Source organism: Rhinolophus hipposideros (genome assembly GCF_964194185.1).
Source record: "Rhinolophus hipposideros genome assembly, chromosome: 12".
In the NCBI taxonomy this organism is placed as follows: Eukaryota; Metazoa; Chordata; class Mammalia; order Chiroptera; family Rhinolophidae; genus Rhinolophus; species Rhinolophus hipposideros.
Window position 1 is genome coordinate 59,405,017 of NC_138058.1, and position 25,350 is coordinate 59,430,366.

General features: G+C 40.6%; 1 protein-coding gene across 1 annotated transcript; it reads right to left on the reverse strand.

The window, feature by feature from the left end:
- Window positions 1-373: 373 nt before the first annotated feature.
- On the reverse strand, window positions 374-22,505 carry SPATA31H1 (SPATA31 subfamily H member 1; the record flags this gene model as incomplete). Its single annotated transcript, XM_081068851.1, has 3 exons — window positions 374-13,484; window positions 13,880-13,975; window positions 22,321-22,505. 3 exons carry the CDS (start codon window positions 22,503-22,505, stop codon window positions 374-376), a joined length of 13,392 nt encoding a protein of 4,463 aa, XP_080924977.1.
- Between the last annotated feature and the right edge of the window lie 2,845 nt (window positions 22,506-25,350).

The window sequence follows — 25,350 nt, forward strand, 5'->3', positions numbered from 1 at the left end:
ACCCTCCATTCTCCACCCAGCACGACGAGTGGTCTTTCTAGATGCACAAGGAGATCAATTATTGCCCTTTTATTTATTTTAGAGAAATTGCAGACCCATTCCCTCCCGCTCTTCCCCCAGGTAGAAGAGAAGAGAAGCTCTTGCATTGCTGAGGGCGCTAGAATTGGAGGCTGTGGCTGAGCAGGAAAGAAGCCAGGAAAGCGCAGCTCGTTGAAGACTTGAGCAAATAAATGAATAATGGGGGCGGGAATCCTTTCATCTATTAGCTTTAGGGCTCCAAACTTGCTCTGCTTTGGGGTTTTTTTGTGTGTGTGGTCCCTAGGAGACAGGGTGGAGTAACTCAAAATCTTTAGACAAATGTCTGGGTGTCTTCCTAGGGGTGCTGTGCTGGAGCCTCTCCTGAGAGAGACTGACGGATTCTCTCAGAGGGACTTCTGTGTGTTTCCTCCAACAGATTGTGTTGGCTCTTCTCAGAGGGCCTGTGCTGTCTTCTCTCAGAAAGAGTGTGTCCTCTCCTCTTAGAGAGACTGCGATGGCTTTTCTCAGAGGAACTTCGACATCTCCTCTCAGAGGGGCTGCGACATCTCCTCTCAGAGGGGCTGCGACATCTCCTCTCAGAGGAGCTTTGATGGCTCCTCTCAGAAGGACTGCAATGGCTCTTCTCAGAGGAAGTGCATAGAGTTGTTTCCCTACAGAGGCTGTGGGGGGTTTGTTTCTTATTTGTGAGTTTCTCTTTGAAGTGACTGTGTGAAGTTCTCCTCACAGGGGAACCACGCAGGCTTCTCCCTCCAACCTGAACTCTGGTTCTTCTTTTGGAGTTCTTGGACTCCTGGCTAGAGGCTTCTTTTCTGTAGAAGTTTTTCTGAGGTCTACTGCTACTGTCATGTTGCACAGTATCCAACGACTGTCTGATTGTGGTGGTTTCGAAAGTGGCACTTCTTTGGGAAACTATGAGCCTGGGCACTTGGAAAGCGCTATCTCTTTTTGGTTGTTGAGCTGATCTGAATTGGTCTGTTTCTTCCCACAACATGCTCTCCTGCTTAGTGGTTGGGTCTGTTGGCCTTAGCTTGACAACCGGCACCCTGTCTCTTTTGCTGTCTCTGGCTTTTTGCTTTGGATGACAGTTTTTGCTTGACCACACACGATCCGGCTTTGTCCTGTCCTCAGGCTTCTGCCCAACAAAAGCCATAATTCTTTGTGCTGTTTGGATTGCCTGCTTTAGGCCCCGAAAAAGCAGCTGAATGAATTTGGGTTGGGAGGATTTCTTATGTTGTCTTTTTAAAGAGGCGGTAGTGGTCTGAGATGCTCCGCTCCTTTTCCTTCTTAACTGGGCTGGTAATTCCCTAGAGGGACTGCATATTATGGTTCTACTGTTCGTGTAGAACTTCTTGTTTTGGGTTCTAATTCCCTTGGGAATTCTTTTCATTGGATCTTTTGAATCACAGGTCTTTCTGATTCTCATTTTAGCCCATTTTTCATCCTGATTGCTTTCAGAGTCACTCTCTGGTAGAGAATGAAATTGAGTGAATTCATAGTGCACAGGATCTCTGATATCTGTCTTTCCTACGAGGTCAGGGCCGCCACACTGCTTTCGCCTAATGTGGACTTGTACAGGAGCAAGGGACTGGGAAGACCCAGACTGGAAATCTATTGTAGAAGAAGGACTTTTGGAAGCTCGAGTACAGATTTTAGCTTTCCTTAGCGATGGTGATATAGGGCTCCTTGGTGTGATAGGCCTGTCTCTTCTATGATACTTAGGGACTTGGGATCTTTTCCCACTTTGCAACCTAAAGCCAAGATGCAATCTAATCTCTCCATGGCCTTCAGGCGTGCTTACAAGGTGGAGCTGTGGAAAGACAAGAAGATAAGGCCCCAAAGCGGCCTGTAATTTGTGACTGCAGTTAAAACCTGAACATCGGCCACACTGTAGGCAGACAGGATATTTTAGGACCAGACCTGACGCAGGTGGTGGAGGTACATTGGGGGGTATTTGACTCCTTAACAGTTTGGCTGCTATTTTTAGCTGCAGATCTTGTAGCAATCGGAACTGTTCTGAGAGGTCAGTCTTGGCCAGGGAAAGATGACTTGACTTGAGGGAGTGTTGGGACTCAAAAATCCTTGTCTGTGAATCACTCTGTGAATTCTCACTCTCTTCCACTAGAACAGGATCTTTCATAGTGAAAAATACATTGAAGGAAGACTCTGACTTGACTGGGGCAGGAAGCTGGCCCCCTGTATATGATATAGGCATGTGCTGAATGACTTCCTGGGCTACATCACTGAGCTTTGAGTTTGTTTTCCTTATTCTCACTCTTCTTCCAGAACATTGCTGTGTGATGGAGGACAAGGAAACACGTGTCCACATCCTTAAGGCCATTCTTTTCTCATGACCATGGCATGAAGTATGTCTTTGAATGTAGTTTTTGAGCACGGAAGGCTGAGAAATAGTACCTGGACCCTTCTCTAGCAGACTCTGGGAAAATTCCATCAATTCAGCAGGAACCCCAAATAAATTCTGAATAGACTGACAGGTATCGGTAGTGGCGCTTTCTGTTAAAGATGTTTGAGAACAAATATTCCTTTCCATAGTGGTCCTCAAGACATTCCCCAGCATTAGCATACTGGAGAGATACTGTCTACGTAGTCGCTGCCTCCAGGAATGACTCTCCCAGACATTCTGTTGTCTGCCCAGGACAGACCAGGTAGGGCCTCTTTGAGCCCCTGATCCTGCCTGGAAGATCCTAGATGATCTCCAGCTTTGTGGTGGGTGTTGGGAGATGCCCTGGAGTGAGTTCTCGGCCACCTGCTTCCTCTTAATCCTCTCCTTAGATATGACATCCACTCCCAGGATCTCAGAATGCGGGGTTCCTACAGTGTTAGCTGTCTTACCAGAGGGTTGATCATGGAGAGACAATGGAAAGGTTGAAGACTGAATCATAGCAGGGATTATCAAGGACTCTTCAGGCTGCAAAATATCTGTCCAGAGGTTTTTTATATCCAAGGCTCTTGATACCTCTGTCATCTCAGAATCCCAAGGGCCTCCTAATTCAGATGTTGTTTTGACACAACTCGAGGTGACTAAGTTTGAAGAATTGGGTAGAAACCTAGAGAAATAACTCCCTATTTGTAACTCTTCTCCTGATGTTAACACCTCAGATTCCCTATTCTGATACACCTGTCTTTGATGCAAATCTTCAGATTCCATAACTTCAAGAGTTCCTATTTTTATCCCTATAGTTTTCACAGCCTGAAGCCCTTGTTCATGAGTCAACCCTGTAGGATCCTCTAATAGAGATGTTGGCTGTAAGGTTAATTCTGCAGATTTCACTTCAGTATTTGGCCTTTCCATTAATTTTACAGGTTCTACCAGTTCTTGAAGATGGGACCCAGGGAGTAAATCCATGACTTCAAGCCCCAATCCTAGAGCTACTCCTATTGGTTCTACAACCTGAGGAATTGGTCTTGGTGCTAATTCCTCAGATTTTACAATTTGAAGTGATGGCTCTGGGATTAACACAGTCTTCACAATTTGAAATCCTGTCAAGTCCATTATTTCCAAAATTTGGTGTGTTGGTTCTGGGATTAATTTGTTAGATTTCATATTTTGCAACCATAGTCCTGAGGTAAACTCTGAAGGTCTCCCATCTTGCAGTTTTGGAGTCAATTCAACATAGTCTGCTGTAGTCTGCCATTCTGTGGCCTGATCTAGTGGCTTTGGTCTAATGCTCTTAAATTCTGTAATTTGCCCCAGTGGGACTATCTCTGAATATTTCTTACTTTGATTTTGTGACTGTGTTAGCCCCGTTGATGGCTCTCCTTGCTGCCATATCTCAGAGCTGAGCTCTACAGATTCCACATATCCTGCAACTTGGCCTGTTTGCTTTGGGGGCAACTCTAATGATTTCTCCCTTTGAAGCCATTGCTTAGAGGTCAAACCCACCGGTTCTGGGACCTGATGTTGTAACCCTAATATTATCTCTGAAGATCTCACATGATGCTGTGACTTGGGGGTCACTTCCATAGGTTCCCTCACTTGCAGCACTGTTTTAGAAGTCAACTCTACAGATTCAGGAACTTGATATCCTAGCCCTAGAGTCATCTCTGAAGATTTTGGGACATGATATAATGACTTAGTAATCGATGCTACAGATTCTTCCTTTTTCAGTCTTTTCTGTGAAATGACCTCCACCGATTCTAGGACTTGAGGATAGGGCCTTCGAGATCTCTCAGCAGAACCAGTTACTTTACTGATTGACTTTGGGGTCATTTCAAGGAATTCCTCTTTTTGTAACCTTGCCTTGGAGGCCAACCTCGTAGTTCCTGTAATGTGATTCTTGGGCTCTGGGGCAATCCCTTCAGATTCCACAATTTGCTGCGATGGCCTTGTACATAACTCCTTTGAATCCTTCACTTGAGGCCATGACTGAGAGATCGACTTCAGAGTTTCTGGGATTTGATAGCTTTTCTCTGGGGTTAATTCTAAGGATTCCAAGTCTTGATCCCTTAGCACTGAAGGCAGATCAACCAATTCTGGTACTTGAGCGTACCAGAGCTCCAGTGGCATCCCTGATGATTCCATGGCTTGACCTGTAGGCTTTGGAGTCAACCCCACAGATTTCTCTACAGTTTCTGTACCTTGATGTGCCAACCTTTGTGCCATTTCTGAAGATGCCGTGCCTTCATACATTGGCATTGCAATCAAATTCACAGATGTAGGGACTCCATGCCTTGGCTTTGGAATCATCTCTGCATATTGATGCCCTGGACTAGGGCATGATGCCCAGAGCATATGATGCCCTGGACTAGGGATTATCTCAGAGGAGTCTGTGATTTGATAGCTTTTTCTTGGAGTTAGCTCCTCAGATTTCACTCTTTGAAGCAGTGACCCCAATGCTAACTTTACAGATTTTATAGGTTGCTGCAGAGACATTGAAGACGATTTCATATGTTTTATATGTTGCAACTTAGGTTCTGAAGTAAACTCCAAAGATTTCACATCTTGTTGCTGTGATTCTGGAGACAAACTTGAAGATTTAACACTAGTCAGCACTGGTCCTGCTACGAATTCCTTAGTTGGCTCTGGTGCCAACACTACTGATTTTACACCTTGCCATGGTGAAGTCAACTCTTGGCCATTCATACCTTGCTTTGGGGACCCTGACATCAACTCTACAGGTTTCACTTCTTGAAAGTATCGCTCTGGTGCGAAAACCTCAGATTTAACACATTGTGACTTGAGGCATGATGTCAACCCTGAAGAATTCACACTTTGAGGTGGTGGGAATAAGTCTGACTTCATAGATTCCACATCTTGAGAACATGGCTCTGGTATGAATACCTCAGATTTCTGCCTGAGGCAAGAAATCAACTTCTTAGAATTCATATCTTGAGGTTGTGGCCCTGGATTTAACTCCACAGATTTCTCTTTTTGAAAACATGACTCTAGTGCAAACTCCTCACATTTCAACTCCTGTAGCTCAGAGCTTGAAATCAATTTCACAGAATTTGCACCACAAAGCAAAGGATCTTTGTTCATCTTCACAGACTTCACATCTTCAAGCAGTGGCTCTGGTAAAAATAAGGCATATTTTGTATCATTTAACTGAGGGCCCAAAACACATTGCCCAACTTGTTGCTCTGACCCAAGATGGTTCTCTAAAACTTGGACTTCTGGATATTTTGTCCCTGGAGTTAATTCAAAAGATTTTACACCTTCCAAGAGTGGCCCAGGGTTGCATCCCATACAATCTACACATTGTGATTTTGACCCTGGATTCAACTCAGAAGAATTTACACACTGCAACTGTGGCCCATTGTTGTATTCCATAAAATTTATACACTGAAGCTGTGGCCCTGGATTCAGTTCAGAGGATTTCCCACCTCGTAACTTAAGCGCATGCTTCAGTGCTAGAAATTGCTCATCTAGAAGCTTCATCTTGGTGCTCAATTCAGATCTTACTTCCTGCAGCTGTGGCCCAACACTGAACTCTAATGATTGCATACTTTGAAGCCTTGTTCCCAGGCACAACTTAGAGGATTTTACATCTTGCAACTGTTGCTCAGGATTTAATTCAGTAAATTTCACATCTTGAAGCTTTGTCCCTTTGCATAATTCTGAAGATTTTGTATGTTGTAAATGTGACCAAGGATTGAACACCATCAATTTTACGTTTTGAAGCTCTGGACATGGATTCAACTTATAAGATTTCTCATCTGGCCCCTGCTTTCCAGCGTTGAACTCAGAAGATACAATACTGTGAACCTTTGATTTCAAGGCTGACTCAGAGGGTTTTGCAACCTGAAATTTTGGGCCACCATTGACCTCTGTAGAGTTCACTATTTGAAGCTTTATTGGCTCAGATGATTTTACACCTTGCAGCTTTGCAGCAGGGTTGGACTCCACAGGTTTCACACCTTGAAGCTTCCTCCTCTGGGTTAACTCAGAAGATTTTCCACCTTGTAACTTTGGACCATGGTTGAAGTGGTTCACATCTTGAAGCTTTGTCCCTTGAATTGACTCAGGGTTTTTACTTTGTATCTCTAGTCCAGAGTTGAAAAATGATTTTATTTCTTGAAGCTTTGTCCTTAGGGTCTTTTCAGATTTCATACCTCGAAAAAGTGGTCTAGAACTGAACCCCTCAGATTTTACATCTTGAAGCTTTATACCCATGATCAGGTCAGAACTTTTTATGTCTTGTAACTGTGGACCTGAGTCCAACTTTACAGATTTCACACCCGGAAACTTCCTTCCCAGGGTCACATCAGATTTCTCACCTTGTAACTTGGGAGGAGGCTTCAATTGTACAGATTTCACACCTTGTAGCTTTTCCCTTGGGATCACTTCAGAAGATGTCACACCTGGAAAGTGTGGTCCAGACCTGAAATTCATAGATTTTACATCTTGAAGCTTCATGCCCATGATCAACCTAGAAGGTTTCATATCTTGCAACTCTGGGCCTGACCTGAATATCATTGATTTCATTTTTTGAAGCTTTGTCCCCAAGATCAGCTCAGAAGATTTCACAACTTCCAACTGGGGATTGGGGCTGAATTCTTTATGTTTTACATCTTGAGGCTTTGTCTCTGAGGTCCCTTCAGGAGATTTCACACCTTGTAACGATGACCCAGGTTTGACATCTATAGATTTGACACCTTGAATCTTTGTCCCTACAGTCAATTTAGAAACTGTTACACCTTGCAACTGTGAGCTAGGGTTTGACTCAGTAAATTTCATGTCTTGGGACTTTTTCTCAGGTGGCAACTTAGAAGATTTTATACCTTGCCACTGTGACCCAGAGTTGAAATCCTCAGATTTCACACCTTGAAGCTCTGTCTTAAGAGCAAACTCAGACGACTTCATACTTTTCAAGTGTAGTGGAGAGTTCAACTCTACAGTTTTATCACTTTGTAATTGTGACCCTTGGCTTAATACCCCAGATTTCATGTCAGGGAGCTGTGGTTCTTGTGTAAGCACTACAGAATTTATACCTTGAAGCCGGGCTCCTGGGGCTAACTGTAAGTGTTTCACTTCTTGAAGCTGTAGTCCTGGGGTCAATTTAGGAGATTTCTCATCATGCAAGTGACACCTTGATTTGAACCTTGAAGTCAGGTCACATGATTTCATACTTCTACACTGTTGACAGGGTTTCAAATCACAACTTTCAGGCTGATGTTTCTGGAGTGATGCTTGGAGCTCTGGATTTGGAGTCAACATCGATGACTTCATATCTCTTACCTGTATCAAAGGCTTCACCTCTGCTGGTTGGACACGTTGAGATTGTAACCCAAGATTTAGCAGAGATTTCACACATTGAAACTCTGATACAGGTATCCACTGAACAGATTTCATACTTCCAAGCTGTGGCTCTTGGTTTAACTCCACAGTTTTTATACCTTGAAGCTGTGGCTCTGATGTTGATGCCAAACATTTCCCTTTTTGCAGTTGTGGTCCTGGGGACAACTCAGGGGTTTTCACACTCTGCAACTGTGGCCCAAGACTGAAGCCCATCTTTGTTGCACCTTGAATTTTGGGCCTTAGAGTTAATTTAGATGACTTCACTACTCTTGACTGTATGAAAGATTTCGACTCTGCAGATTTGACACTTTGCAGTGGTGACCCAAGATTTAACCCTATAGTTTTTGCACCTTGGAACTCAGGTCCTGGTATCCACTGAATACATCTCATACTTTTAACCTGGGGCTCTTGTTTTAACTCAACAGTTTTCACCCCTTGAAGCTGTGGTCCTGAAGTAGACACCGAGTGTTTCACTTGGTACAATTGTGGTCCTGTGGTTAACTGGTGAGATTTTATGCTTTGCAACTGTAGTTCAGGTTTGAACTCTTTAGATTTTACACCTTGAAGATTTGATTCTGGAGTCAATTCAAATGATTTCCTACCTTTCTGTAACTGTAACTCAACATTGATATCTACTGATTTTCCATCTTTAAACTTCAGCTCTGGCATGAACTCCAAAGACATCCCATCTTCTGACTTAGACCCTCTCTCTGATTGCTCTGAGTTCATACGTTGCTGCTCTAGTGAGATTACAGATATCTTACAAAACTGTTCTGGCGTTGGAGGTAAATCCACAGATTTTACACCTTGAAACTTTTGTATTCTGGTTACATTCACAGGCTTTACTACCTGCTTCTTTAGCCTTGGTGTCAACTTCACAGGTTTTACATACTGCAGCTCTGAATCTGAAGTTGCCTTTACAAATTTGAAGCTTTGAAGCTTTAAATATGGGGTAATATCCACAAATTTCATGTCTTGCATTTGTAACTCTGAAGTCAATTCCTCAGGTTTCATACCTTGCAGTTGAGGCCCTGGGAGTGATGGTCCTGGTGCAAAAGGCACAGAAGTCTCACCTGGCATCTTTGGTCCAAGTTTTAATTCCACAGCTTTCACATCTTGCAGTTGTGTTCTTGGGACCAACTCCCCAGTTCTGAATTCTTGAGTTCTTGAATGCATAGTCAACGGAAGAGATTTCACACCTTGAAGCTTGGAATCTGGGGTGACTTTCACAGATTTGATATCTCGCTGTGGCCCTGAGGTTATCTCCACAGATTTCTCACCTTCCAGCTGTGGACTTGGGATTAGCAATGTAGATTTCATTCCTCTTAGACATTGCCCTGGAGTTAAGGCCACAGATTTCATATCTTCGAGCTGTGACTCTGAGATCAACAACTCAGATTTTGAACCTTGCAGTTTTGAACCTGGGGTCAGCTCCACTGGTTGCACACCTCCCACCTGTGGCCCAATGGTTAACACCAGAGATTTGACATCTCGCAATTGTGGCTTTGGTGTTAACTGCGTAGATTTCATACCTTCCAAATGTGACCTTGAAGTTAAATCCACAGACTTCATATCTTCCATCTGTGGCTCTGGAAGTAGTTCCTCAGATTTTAAACCTTGATGCTTTGAGATTGAGGCCCACTCCACAGGTTTTACACGTTGCAACTGTGGGCCTAGGACCAACTCCAAAGATTTCATACCTTGTAACTGTGGTCTTCTGGTCAACGCCGAATAGTTTATACTTGGCAACTGTTGCCCAGGAGTCAACTCCATAGATTTCACATCTGTTAGCTGTGGCTCTGAGACTAATGTATGAGAAACGTCAAGGTCAAAGCTTGACTTTGGGCCTACCTCTACGCCTTTTACACCCTGAAACAGTGGCTCTGGTACTAACACCTCAGGCTTAACCCCTTGCTGTTCAGGTCCTGGGGTCAACTCCATAGATTCTACTCCTTGTATCTTTGGCTCTGGGGTCAATTCAAAAAATTTCACACATTGTAGTTGTGGCCCTGATTTTAACTCTGAAGATTTCACACCTTGAGGTTGTGTTCCTGATGTCAGGTCATAAAATTTAACATCTTGCAGCCACGGTCCTGGGTTAAGCCCCACCTGTTTCCTACCTTGAAGCCCTGGAGACACCTTTGCTAATTTAGGCCGTTGAAGCCCTAACTCTGGAGTCATCTTCACAGAGTTTACACCATGAAACATGGATGCTGGGGTTTGCTCCCCAAATTTGACACCTTGAAGCTTTGGCCCTGAAGTCAATTCTGGTAATTTGACATCTCGCTGCCTTGGCCCTAGGTTCAGTGACTCAGATTTCACACCTTGAAATTCTGTTTCTGAGATCAATTTCACAGATTCCGTGCTGTGAACTTGTGGTCCTTCGATAGACAGAACAGATTTCATATTTTCAACTGGGAGCCCTTGGTTTAACTGCAAAGATGACTCTGTAGGTTTTATAAACCCAACAGAATTTATATCTTGAAGCTGTGTTCCTGGTATAAAGTGCACATGTCTGAAAATTTGATGCTTTTGTTCTGGGGTCAAATGAGAAAGTCTAATATCTTGCAAATATGGTCCTGAGTTTTGTTCCACAAATTTCATACCTTGAGGTTGTGATTTAGGAGTCGACTGTACAGATATAACACTTTGATGCTTTGGCTCCAGGATAAAATCTGACAATTTGATTTCTTGCACTGGGGAACCTGGGGTCAGTTTATCAGATTTCATACCATGGTGTGGGGGCCCTGAAATTAAAGCTAAAGGTTTTTCTCCTTGAAGAAGTGACCCTGGAGATAAGTGTGAAAATCTGACACTTTGCAATTGTGGCCCTACAGACAATTTCACACCTTGGAGCTGTGCCCTTTTAGTCAAATCCTCTGATATACTTTGTAGCACTGGTTCTTGTATCAGTTTCTCAGGTTCTACCGTTCCAATTTTAGTTGACTGCTGGATTAAATTAACATATTTCACATCCTGTAATTGTGGCTCTGGATCCAAATGCTTGGACTTTACTCCCTTGGGCTGTGGCTCTGGCGTCAACTCCGTAACATGTGGTTTTGGTCCTGTAATCTGTTTAGATCTTACCACTAATGGGGATGATTCAGAGGTTAACTTTAGAGATTTCAAATTTTGCAGTAGTGGCTCTGATTTCTCATATTGCACCCCTGGTCCTAAAGTCAACTCCAGAGATCCTTTTTCTGAATATGGTGAAACTGACATTGCATCCTGCATGTTTTCAACTGGAAGCAATGGCAACCCCACGGTTTCTGTGTTTTCATCTGCTGACCTTAGGGGAATCTCTGACAACTCAGTAACTTGAAGATGTGGACTTCGAGGCATTCTTGCAGATTCTATAACTTGACCTGTTGGCTTTTGTGTTAATGCCACTTGGAGTAAAGCCTCAGAAGTCAGCCTCGCAGTTTCCGTGTCTTGATAGCCTAGCTCTCGCGTCGTCTCTGAGAAATTTTCAGAATGTGGCCTGGGCATAATCCCAGTAGTTTCCGTGATTTGCTGTGGGATCAACTTCACAGATTCCTCCTCTTGTGACCAGATCTCGGAAGCTAACTCTGCAGGTGCTGTGTCATGATGCCTTGATCTGGAAGTTAGACCCACAGATTTCATTGCTTGTAAATGTGGTTCCATGTTCCTTGATTCAACACGTGGTAACTGTGTCCCCGGAATTAGCCTTTCTGATTCTTCCAGCGGTACAGTTAAATCCACAAATGTATTAACATGTATTAATGGCCCTAGAGTCAACTCCTCAGATTTTGTACTTTGGGGCTGTTGTTCTGAAGTCAATGGCACAGATTTCATACTTTGAAATGGTGGTTCTGAGATCAACTCCTCATAGTTCGTAACTTCTGTATATGGTCCTAGATTTAGATTAACAAACTTCATACCTTGGGACTCTGGGGTTAACACCTCTGATTTTATACCTTGCATCTCTGATCCTTGTGCAAACTCCAGAGATTCTTGTATTGTGCGTTGTGACCCTGGAGTCTCCCCCAAGGCTTTTACACTTTGGATCTTTGTGTCAAGAGTACCTTGGGATGACACTGAGTTCTTCTGCCTAGATTTGGAGTCAGCCCCACAGATTGGCCCTGGGATCATTTCCACAGTCTCCACGACTGTACGTTGTGGCCTTGGACTGGTCTTTCTTGGTTGTTTGACTTGATTGTCCAACAATGTGTTCATTTTCACTGACTCCGTGACTTGATATTGTAGCTTTGGAGTCATTACCACTGATTCTATGATAGGTAGGTGTGATTTTGTAATAATCCCCATAGAATGCATGACTTGAAGCAATGCTGCAGGAGTTATCTTCACATTATCTGTAACTTGATTCCATGGTCTTGAGGTCATCTTCTTTGATTCTGTAACTTGATGCTGAGACCTTGGAGTTACCTCCACTGACTCAATGATTTGATATGCTGGTTTTGAGCTTACACTTACTGTTTCCATTGTTTTCATTGGTTTCACAACTTCATTTGACTGTGGGCACAAACCCACAGATTCTATCACATCTGAATGTGATGCTGGGATCATCCCCATTGAATCCATGGCTTGAAGTAATGCCGATGGAGTCACCTTTATGTTATCTCTGACTTGATGTGGTAACCTTGGAGTCAACTCCACATTAGTCACTTGGGTCTTAGGCTGCTGTATGCTTTTTTCTGGAAGACCTATGACCCTCTGCTCTATACTAAGCTCTAACACATGTTTTGGGTCCTTCTGCAGTAAAGTAGTTTTCTTTTGAATTATGTCAACTCCTAAATTTGTGAGAGGTGGCATGGTCGTTGATGTAACTAAGGGTTTGGATCCAAGGATTTGGTGGCCATCCCCAGGTTGTGACTGCTTACCTGGGATAAGTGACTGTGAAATTTTTGTTTCTGTTCTATTTAATCTAGATTCCACTCCAATGTTCACATGGAGCTGAAATGATGGAAGGTCTGGCGATTGATGGTTGATATGCTGCTCAGTGCTTTGATGAATGGGCGTAGATAACTGGATTTGGGGTTTCTCTGGTTCAGGGACTCCTCCTTGTGCCTCAATTAAATAATTCAGAATTGCCCATGATTCCCTCACAGGCAGAGGTACTGTTTGTTTCCGCAAAGTACAAACCTTCCAAGCCATATGACCCTCTAACTTCCACCTAGCCAAAGGAGAGAGCTGGATTGGAGCCCATCCTGGGAATTGTGGTCCCTCCTTGAAAATATAATGTGGCCAATGATCTGCTGTCAGATTATTCTTGCTCTTTCTCTCATCCTTTGTTTCCACTTCTTGTTTACAGAAATCTGGGGATTTAAAAACAGAGTTGATAAAAAAGCTTTGAGTTCCTAAGGGTGAAAGAGCTGTCAAATTCTGAAAGAGTTTTGATTTCCCCAGCTTTGAGAGGCAAAAAGGAGGTAAGGATGTGCCTGGGTTTAACACAGATGGCTGCTTTTTGGATAAAATAGGTAAACTATGACTTCGGAATTGCTGGGTTGTTCCTTCAGAAAAGACAGACCGGTGAGACATGCTGGAGCTGTTGCTTGATGATTCAGAGGAGGTGCTGTGGTTTGTAGAATGTTTTGCCTTCTTACAGTCACAACTGGGTAGGAAAGGCTCCTGAGCCACAGAAACAGAGGAAGTGGAGGAACAAATCATATCCTGTGGTTCGGGCAAACACAATTCCCTAAGAGTTGATCTAAGGAATAAAGACAAAAGTTTTGTTTAGCTTTGAAGCAGGAAAAGGTAGGAAAGGGGAAAGATAATGGCCATTACAAATGCAAAATATTTTGTCCAGAGGGAGAACAAAAAAATAAGGTAGCTTTCCACAACATCAATTACTTATGGAAAGAATTCGTCCACCAGGACTAAGGGAGGCATTTGTCCCCATTCCAATCAGACGTGATCCATAAACAGTGGTTCTTAAACTTCCTTTGAACCCAGAACTTTCCCCCATTGCCAAATCTAACTAACTCTCCTTTCCTCCTCCCTTCTTCCTTCCTTCTCTCCCTCCTCTCTCCTTCACTCTCTTCCTTCCTCTTTCTTAAAAGCTCTACCACCTTCAATCACCACTCAGAAACTACATTTCCTGACCTTGCACTTTGCAGATGTTGGAAGATCTGTTGAAAACTCCTGTCCATTGACCAGAACATATATTCCTGGGCCCATCCCATAGGGAGTCCTGAAAAGCTGGATGCAAAAGAGTATGTCAGTGTAATTGAAGTAATATTAAAGGTACTGGTAAGGAAATCAATAAGAAGAAAGACTTAATTAACTTAGAAAGGAGACAGTTATGGTAGTGAGGAAGCAAAACAGAGTCCCAAGTATCTTACTTCTGACTTTTTTACAGTTTAACAGTAGGATAGGCTGAAAAGAGAAAGAATAGACACAATAAAGATTGATTTTACTCACCATGTCAGGTTAGTTTCAAAGCAACCCATCCTGAGATTTTCTTCCCACTGTGGAGCTAGAAGTGAGGGTAAAGAATCTATTAGTATCATGACAATTGACATCACCTCATCCAACCCCCTTGCTTTGCAAATAAGGAAACAAAGATGAAGTCACGCCCAAGATCATACAGCAAATTAATGAAAGAGCTCAGATTTCACCTAGGTTTCAAGTTTGTTTTGTAAACTGCCTTCACCATGTAGTAGATGTAAGCCACTGGAAAGAGTAGGAATAATCGTGGTTATAGGGAGTTGGAGTGGGGGAAACAAAGGTCATAATTCATATCGTTTCCTCCAAAGGAGTCTAACCAGTGTCTATGGTAGAGAAAAAAGGTACTGAAACTCCCTACACCAAATTCTTGGTACAAGTTACCCCTTCTCCATTCTCCACTCTCATCAAGTTTCTTTCCTGATACTTTGAGCTTTACACAAAATGAGATGAAGAAAGGATGTATGGAAAGAATTATGGAGCTATTTATATCTCTTTGGAGGTAGAGATGATAGAAAGAATATGCCTTTTCTTTCAATTACATCATTTTTTTCAACTTCCCTCCACTCTCTGTTAAAGGCTAGAGTCTTAAATCAACCCACAGCTGATCTATCATTAGCCTTGAGCAGAAAAACACAGGATAGAATCTTTCTCACCTGTGCATTTCTGGGTCTTTTTCAATTTATGCTGCTTTGAAGTCCAGAGAGGCACAAACAGAAAAAATAAAATCAGTTAATGTTCTAAGTTAGAGAATTTATTGACAGTGCATGTCATCTTATAGACACAAATGTTGATATAATTAGCATCCATAACGTCAGCAACAACTACCACTTCATTCATTTATTCATGAATCATTTATTGAGTACTAAGTTCTTGGTGCTGTGTGGAGTGCAAGGGCTACGAAGATAAATATGACTCCTGTATTCTAAGAACTTACATTAGTAGGGAAAACAGATATCTACTGTGGGGACAGAGCCAGGAGTGCAGTTTCCAGGCTCTCAGCCTCAGGTGGAAAGGTGCTGGCTCAGGTAGTAAATGGCCATCAACTGTGATTGGATGGCCATCAGCTGTGGCTACTTGGCCATCAGCTGTAACCAGTGAGCCACTGGCCACTAATATAACTGCCATGGCTACGCTAACGGAAAATGGGGGCTAGCAAGAAGATGATGGCTGAGCTGGCAAGCACGGATTGCAGTTAGGATGGCAGGTTATGGACAGTGTGGCTCCTGCTTCCTGTGTCTCCAACCCAGCTGCCAACAAGACTGTAGTGAGATGACTCCCCTATCTATGGCTCCGTGGGTGTTCCTTTTTGGCCTCACCATATCCTGCATTCTTATGTGGGGAACGGGACCAGAGACCCCGCCTGACATCCTGCATGACATCTACACAGACAGTTACAATACTGTGTGGTAAATCCTGTAATGAAAATGAATGTTAGGAAATACAGAGGATAGTCATCAACTATTTGGGAGAGAAGGAAAAGATACACAAAAAGTTGCCATTTAAAGTGGAGTTTGAAGAATCAGCAGAAGGTTTTTAGGTGAAGAAAGAGCATTCCAGGCAAGTGGGAACATCACCCAGATTAAAAAGTCATGATGGTCAAGTGCACTTTTGCTAAGTAGTGAGAGATGAACCTGAAAAGGTAGGTAGCAGCCAGATTATGCCAAACTGTAGAATTTTTATTTTGCCCTGTAGGTTGGAATTTCCCTAACAATAGTTAGTAAACTCCAGGGTTTTTTTGCAAGGGTGTTGCAGGTCATTTCAAAGGCAGAAATGACATTTGCTACAATTCAAATACTAAAACAATTTTTTATTTCTTCCATTAAATCAGAACATCAGTGTCTGAGCATATATTAAAAGAGACTATACAACAATTACTAGGGAATTCATGAATGTGTTCGTGATTCAGTCACTTATTTTATTACTCAGTTGAATACCCCTAGCACAACGGTAGCTTTAAATTGAATTTATCCCTAATTATATATTATTTATGCCCATGATGGACCATTGGTTAAAAACAACAAGCAAAACGAAAACTGATGTTGAAATACAGGTTAATATATTTACAAATGATCTTTCTATATATTTATCTCAAAATGATCTCTACATGTTATCACAAATCTAAATAATCCCCTACTACAAAACACTTGGAAATGCTGAGTACAATGCAACAAATACCCTTTCAAATGCAGAATTTAGGTCTTTACAAGAGAGTAAGGGAAATCTCCAGGCCAAAAGTAATGAGAAAACTGAAAAACAAGAGTGGAAAGTCAGCTGATACTTCAATACCCTGGGTCATTTGCAGAGTCAGTCACTAAGGGACTTGGGATAACAGCAACGTAGGGACAAAAGATAAGGCCCTTGTGAAGTGGGTATTTGGAATTGAGACACTGAGTGTGGGGGGAGGGGAAACCAGGATTCTTACATTGGTACACACTCAGTAAAAAGGTAGCTAGAAAAAAATCTGCCCCCCAGACAATGAAGCTTGACCTCTGCGGGGAGTATGGGGGGAAGCCTTCTCTGAGAATTTTAGCCAAGAGTCTATCTTCATACTAGTTTTGGAATACTAAATTATATTCACTGTGTAGCCAAGAACCCTCAAACAGAAAATAAAAGTGGTCCTGGATTGGTAACGCCCCTAGCACAAAAGGCAAAAGTAAATATAAAATCTCTTTGGAAATTGAAGTAGAAGAGGAAGGAGAAATAAAGTAGTTTGAATAACTATACAATAATAAATAAGAAATACCTGATGAAATGGTTAAATTCTTAGAAAAAATATAAAATACCAAAAGTGGTTAAAAAGAAATAAATCATTTGAGTAGACCAATAAATATGAAAATAATTGAAATGATAACCAAAGACATTCATAAAAGAATTCACCAAAGTTTCTAAATACCAGAACATCTTACAAATATCACTAGCATTTCTCTACTGCAGGAAAAAAACTAGAAAAATATAATTTTCAATAATAAAAGATACACCCTTCACAATAGCAATAAAAATGACAGAGTACCAAGGCATTAAGTTAACCAAGAATATAGAAGACCTTCATGTAGAAAACTCTAATAAAGGACATAGAAGACAATCTGAATAAATGCAGAGACATTCCAAGAGACAGTCTCTTGGTTAGGATAATTTAAAATTATACAGATATGAGTACTCCCCAAATTATACTTTAATGCATTCCCAATCTAAATTTCATTTGGAATGTTTCAGGAACTTGTCAAACTCTCTAAAATTTATATGGCAGAAGAAAGGTCCACTAACAGCTAAGTCAACCTTCTGAAGAAGGGCATAGAAAGAACCTGCTGTACCAAACACTAAGACACTACAGATCTATGGCAATAAATGCAGGAACAAACAGAACAATGGAACAAAACAGAGAACTTAAAGATGGACCCGTGTGTATTCAGCAAATGGATATGATAAAGGGAGTTCCATAAATCAATGGGGAAAAGATTCTTTAGCAAATAGTGATGAAAACCCTGGCTCACAATTGGATCATTTCTTAATAATATATCTAGAGGTGGATGTCAAATGTATTAAAAACTAAAATGTGAAGCACTGGAACATTGAAAAACATGTAGGAGAAAATCTTTGTGACCATGGGCACAGAAGGACTTCTTAAAGAAAACTTCAAAAATACAAAGAATAAGACAAAAAAAAAAATATATATATATATATATAGTACAAGACCCTACAACATTTAGCTGAAACCTCAAAATGACAAAACTGCCACTCACTCCTAACCCCAGGGAACTGCAAGGAAAGTTGTCTTGACACTGAGAAGTTCAGAGGACTGAAGGGAAGTCCCTTGGAAGTCTTAACCACAGGTTGACTTTTGTGTAATTTGCAGCTCAAGTTCACATCATCCACATAGTCCCAAAAAATCCTCAAGCCATAAATTTACAGTGGTTCTTGCCTGATAATGCCACAGTCAAAAGCAAATGAAATACTCTCTGAGGAAGATCTTCATCCTAGGCTACAAAAAACTCCCCCGGATATTGCATTTCATTAAACCTAAGATGTTACTGATTATAAAATGTACCATTATTTTACAAACCACTAGGCATGAAAAAGAAACCACTGCCTAAAGTGTTAAATATTTTAAAATAAGCACACGTGCAGATACAATAGAAAGCAGAAATAAACCTACACAGATGTCAGGGGTTGAAATTATTGGATCTAGATTAGAAAACAACAAAGTATACTACAAGTAAAGAAATAAAGGCAACATTAAATATATTTGGAAGGAACAGAAAACCATAAAAGGTGATCCAGCAGATTTGAAAGAGAATCAAATGTTACTTCTAGAAATTAAGAATGCAGTGCTGAAATTAAAACCTCAATGGGTGGACTTAGCAGCATTAATAAAATACTTCTGAATAGAGCATTAGGTAAGTATGCATATTAAAATTCCTGGAGTAACCACCTAAAGAACAGAAACAGAATGTATAACTTCTAAGGTAGTAGAAGGGGGAAAATGGAGAGAAAAATAAATCCAGGATTTCTGTTTATAACAATGGTTTGAATACTCCTAATGAAAACTAGAAAAGCTGGACAAAAAATAAATAAATAAAATTAACATCTATTTTGAAGTTATTGGAAAGCTATCAAGGCATCAAGAACCAGAGGACTCAAGATTCCAGAGAAAAAAGAAGGGTAGAGAAGTCAACCCAGATTTCCCCCTCAAAGCATTTGTCAATTCTCAAGCCATGGCTGACAGGCTGAAAAGCTAAGCAAAATTTTCAGTAGCTTTATGAGCTAGATGGACAAAAAATGACTTTAGGGACCAAGGAGGAATGACCTTAGTAAATATCTCAGGCTTTCGGTTGATACCCCCAAAGGGTTATACTTTGGAATAGGAATAAACTAGAACTAAACTAAGCTCAAAAGTTGAAGCTCAGCCTCTGATGATTTCAATCCCTGATTGAATTAAGACGAGTTTACTCTAAATGATACTTCCAGAAGCAAAAATAACTACTGTCTGTAGGAAAGTAACTTTACCCAGAACCTTGAATTATCTCTTCAATTGAATATATCTGTATTCAATTAAAAATTGCCATGTGTACTAGAAGACAAGACTGAATGATTGAAAACTAAGAGACAAATATGGACAACCTATACAAACTTACAGGCAATCCAGATATTGTTAAAAGATGTGGACTTTAAAATATATATAATTTATATGCTCAAGAAATCAGATGACAAGATGCAGAATTTTAGCCAAAAACTAGAAAGTATTTTCTAAAATCTAATGGAAATTCTAGAACAAAAGAAAAAAAATAGAGACCTAAAAATCGATATACAGCAGATTAGACACAACTGAAGAGAGTCTGAATAAAATATCTATATTGAAGTATGGAGAGAAGAAAGGAGAGAAAATAGATACAAGAACCAAGAGACAGGGGACAACATGATAAGATAAAGGGCATTTATGAAAAACCCACAGCTAATATACTTAGGGTGAAAGACTGAAAGCTTTCTCTCGAAGCTGAGGAACAAGGATGCTTGCTTTCACTACTTCTCTCTAACATTGTACTAGAATCTCTGACTAGTGCAATTAGGTAAGGAAAGGAAATAAAAACGCATCCAAATTGGAAAGGAAAAAATAGAACTATCTCTATTCATAGATGACATGATCTTATTTATAGAAAATCCTAATGAATAGAGAGAGGGAGAACTATTAGAGCTAATAAATGAATTTAGCAAAGTTGCAAGATACAATATCAACACACAAAAATCAATTGTATTTCTATACACAAGCAGTGAGCAATCCGAAAGCAATATTATTCACCTAAAATGACTTATATATTATGAAACAGGGAAAAAATGATTTTCAAATTCCTAAGGGGGCTGACAAATTTTGACAATGAAAGAAGTCTCAGAGTCAAAAAAGGTTGGGAAATGCTGCTGCAGGCAGTTGGCTGGTTGTTAATTGTTTTAGTTACTTTTAGCAGTGAGACAATTAGATTTGGGAGGGTTTGTGTGTGTTGTGTTTTTGTTTTGTAGAGGCAGGGACTATGCTTCAGGCTGGAAAATGTTTGTAGGAGACCAGCAAGGAGACTGTAAATAGTTCAAGAGAGGAATTCCTAGTTAAGAAAATGACACTGGATCTGGATGGCTGTACTTAAGAGACGTTTCTGAGGAAAAAATTGAAAGAACTTTGTGGCCAAATATGTTGATAGCCACACATATCGCCAAGATCTAAAGTCTAGGCTAGCAATCTGTCCAGTAGAAATTTCTGTTGATGGAAATATTCTATATCTGCTCTGTCCAATATGGTAACATCTAGCCACGTGTGAGCACTTAGAACGTAGATAGTACAATTGAGGAACTGAATTTTAAATTTTATTTAATTTTGATTAATTTAAATTTAAATGGTCACATGTGGCCAGTGGATACCAGAGATACAGATCATTACTTTGAGCTGCTTGATGAATATCTCCACATACATTTTACAAGAACTTCAAATGTCATAGTTCATTTTCTGCCTCCTACCACTCTTGCAACTTCTCCTGTCTAATGTTTCCTATTGTTTAAAATGCCATCATCTTGTCAGTCATTCAGGGTTAAACTAGAGACTTCCTTCATTCATTTCACAAACATACGGGAAGCACTTACTTCTCTCAAGCAGTAGGCTAGGCACAGGGGATACAAAGATGAATATAGTCCTTGTATGAAAATAATAACGTTTATAGTTAACGCTTTGTGTTTGAGGTCCAATCAGGAAAAGAAGACTCGGGCCCTTCTTTCTTTTTCTGCCTCACCTCCCACATCCAAACGTTCACTACACTACACCCTTCGTCTTTCATATTTCTGAGGGCAGAGATTTGTGTCCCTTCCATTTACTGTTGTATCCATCACAGTGCCTTGTACGTGGTCACGGTAATATGTGGGAAACATTTGGAGAAGGAAGCCATGTCCTCTTTTTCACCTTACTGTTCTGCTTCTTACATTTCCTTTTCCCTCCTTCACACTAAGTCATTCATATGGCCTCCTATTGGCTTAGCTATGCCAGAGAACCACCATGTACACTTACTGGAGAGATTTTCAAGTCTCACTTTCAAAATGTGGTCCTTGGTCCAACAGCAGTAGCATCACCTGGGAGCTTGTTGAAAATTCACTCTCAATGCCTACTCCACACCTGAATCAGAGTCTGTGTCTAACAAGACCCCCAGGTGATTCATATGCACATTAAAGTTTGAGAAACATTGCTCTAACGCACAGATCTGAGCACATGTTTAGCTGGCTTTAAAATCTTTGATGGGGCCGGCCCGGTGGCGCAGGTGGTTAGAGCTCCATGCTCCTGACTCCAAAGGCTGCCGGTTCAATTCCCACATGGGCCAGTGGGCTCTCAAAAAATAAATAAATAAATAAATAAATACTCAGATATATATATATAAAAAAAAAAAAAAGTAAAATCTTTGATGTCTTTCAGGTGCATAGGGAGTAATATTTATACTTCACAGTATTCAGCGTGGCATTTGAAGCCCTCTGCAATTTGAACTCGATCAATTTTCTAACTCTTCCTCTCACTGAATTCCCTACATTTCTACACTCCATCCAGAGAGGGGTCTTCACCTCTCCTCAAACACATCCAACACTCTTCTGCTCCCCATGCGTTTTCCCAATCTATTCCTTCTGTCTGGAGAAAATGTTCCACTACTCTCCCCCACCCACCAAATCCACCTTCAAAAACCCTTCCTCTGAAGCGCAACTGAAAGTGAGCTCTCCCAGAAGGCATTTTATAGATTCCCCCTAGTTCAAATATACTCTCTTCATCTCCCATCTCTTTAGCAATATTTATACCCCTATTACCTCTTATCACTTTCTCTTTCCTTGAGTTATGTATATATCTGACTGTCTCCCCCACTTCACCTCAAGTTCCTAGAAGGAGAGGATGGTGTTTTATTCTTCAATATCTAGTATGCTGTCATATAATAGGGGCTGAAGGTTTGTTGAAATGAATTGAAGGGAAAAGGATTGAGAGTGACTTACAGGAAGATATTCAAAAGCACTATCTCAACTCCTCTTTTCCTCCCGTCCAATTTCCCCCATGGCCCAAAATGTAGGCGTTTCTGTGGCTTCAGGGGTACGGGCAGGGAGCAATGAGTTTCAAGAGTGTTGCATCACATACCTCTGAGTTTGACTCCGCTGCCACCTGCTCCCTGCTCTGTTCCCCAGAAAACAGCACCCAAAACCCCAAAACAAGGAGACCAAATAATAGTAGAAGGCTGACATTTGGTGGCAGTGGGATGGCCAGTCCCCAAATTAGTGCCATTACTCAACGCCATGCCCCTCTCAGCCCAACAGTTTTCTCACTCAAGTCTTTGACTCCGTATGACATCACAATGGACATTCCAAGGTAAACCTGACAGGGTCTAGCCATCCTTTTCCTGCAGCTGTCCATGGCTTTGCTCTGACAGCCAACACTCAGGGATGAGCCCCTTTACCACTCTTCTAGGATCGGGCTGGACAACTTGTCCCACAGTATAGAGACAAGGATTCAAAGGAATGGGACTTCCAAATGGCCTGGCCTGCCCTGAAAGCATGTTCTCTGGAGCCAGTCATTCCCTAGAGGTCCAGGTGTCTTATGTTCCAAATCACAAATTAGAATGGGTCGAGTACATGTAAGAAAGCTGGGATATTTTAAGTAGGCACTCTCAGAAAATCTGAGATACATGGTTTCCTAACTCTAAAGCTTGACACATTTCCTACTTGCTGTTGCATTGAGACAGAGAAGAGATATCACATAGGGAATTTAAATGACCTTAGAGGATCCCTCTACTCCAGAAAAAACCCCTGGTTTAATTTTCTAAATCTAGAGCATTTATTTTGTCATTACACCCAGAGTTGACTGCATTCTTAAGGTTTAATTCACTGTAAACAAAATTTACAAGGAATCAAATTATGCTATAACAAAGATAAAAAACTGGCCAGGACATTTTTTTTCTTATAGGAAAGTTAATGTGGAAAATAAATTCTATTAAATAACTATTGAATAGCAGGCACTGTCTTAGAAAAAAAAACATGGTCTCTTACCTCGCAGAATTTCCAGTCTATTGGGTCAAATATTAGCAAGGAAACGGTTAAGTAAATATGCTGAATCCATTAAGAAATACTTTGCAGACACTGTAAAGATTATAAGGAATGAGACCTGTCATGCTGAAAATGCATTATGTGGCAGGTACTAGTTATATGCCAGCCTGGAGTTCTAAGAAAAGATTAGGGCTGGATGTACAGTTTGGGTTCTTAAAATATATAGGTACACTTTGACATGCACCTTTTTCTATATGTATGTAAAAATGTATTTTTTTTTTGTTTGAGAGTCATTCATGCTATTTTCTATAGCTGAGATTACTTCATTTTTACTACTTCATTGCATTCTATAAGCATGCCATAACTCACTTATCCATTATATTGATGGATATTTGGCTTGTTTTCTGTTTGTGGCTATTACAAACAATGTTGTTTAAACATCCTTGTTCATGCATCTTTGTGGAAATATATTCCTGTTTCTCTATGGCAGTGTTCCTCAAGCTTTAACACGCCTCAGAATCATCTAGAGGGCTTGTTAAAACACGGATTGCTGGGTCCTCCCCCAAGAGTTGCTGACTAAGTTTGGAGTGAAGCCCCAGAGTTTGGCATTTCTAGTAAGTTCCCAAGTGATGCCGATGCTATTGATTCAGGACCACTTTGAGGATCCCTGCTCTAGGGTATCTACCCAGGAGTAGACTTGCTAGGCTGTAGAATATATGTTTAACTTAAAGTTTAGTAGACAGTGGCAAACTGTTTTTCCTAAGTGGTTAAGTTAATACTTCCACCAGTGGAGAATGACAGTTCTTGCTTTGTTCTCATGTCAACGTATGGTATTGTCAGGCTATTTAATTTTAGCCAATCTGGTGTATGTGTCGGTAGTGGTATTTCTTTTTTTTTTTTTTTATTAAATTTATTGGGTGACAATTGTTAGCAAATTTACATAGATTTCAGGTGTACAATTCTGTATCACATCGTCTATAAATCCCATTGAATGTTCACCACCCAGAGTCAGTTCTCCTTCCATCACCATATATTTGACCCCCTTACCCTCATCACCCACCCCCCACCCCCTTACCCTCTGGTAACCACTAAATTATTGTCTGTGTCTATGAGTTTTTCTTTCTCATTTGTTTGTCTTGTTCTTCTGTTGTTTTTGGTTTATATACCACATATCAGTGAAATCATAGGGTTCTCTGCTTTTTCTGTCTGACTTATTTCACTTAGCATTATACTCTCAAGATCCATCCATGTTGTCACAAATGGGTAGTGGTATTTCACTGTGGTTTTAACTTAAATGCCTCTGATGACTCATAATTGCTAACTTGCGAACACATTTTCATAAGTTAATTGGGCATTTGTCTTTAAATATGTTGCCGCATTCCAGTTGCTAATATTTTGTTTAGGATTTTTGTTACCTATTTTCCTGAATGAGGCCAGCCTGTAATTTTCCTCCCTTGTTCTGTCTTTATCAGGTTTTTGGTATCAAGGTTATGCTAGACTCATGAGTTGAGGAATAGTTCCTCTTTTTTTTATGCTCTGAAAGAGTTTGTATAGGATTGGAACTATTTGATCCTTCAATGTTTGATACAAATCGTCAGCAAAGCCATATCAGACTGGAATTTTCTTTGAGTGAAGGTTTTTGACTACAGATTTCAATTTATTTAAAGGTTATAATACTATCGAGAATTTGTAGTTTTTTGAAACATCTTTGGAGAGTTTCATTTTCTAGTAATTTTTCCATTTAATCTGCATTTTCAAATGTACTGACAAAGTTATTCAAATGTCTGCTTTGTTTTTATGATATTTGTTATTTGTGTCTTCATTTTTATTTTCCTTTTCCTTGATCTATTTGGCTAGAGATGTGTCTATTTTAATTAATCCTTTTAAGGAGCCAACTTTCTGTATCTTTGTGTCCTATTTCAATAATTTCTGCCTTTGTCTTTATTATTTCCTTACTTCTACTTCCCCCACCCACAGCTTTATTGAAATACACTTGACATATAACTACCTCTACTTTCTTTCAATTTATTTTGCTGGGGTTTTTTTCTAACTTCTTGGGATGATTGCTTAGATTATTCACTTTTAGC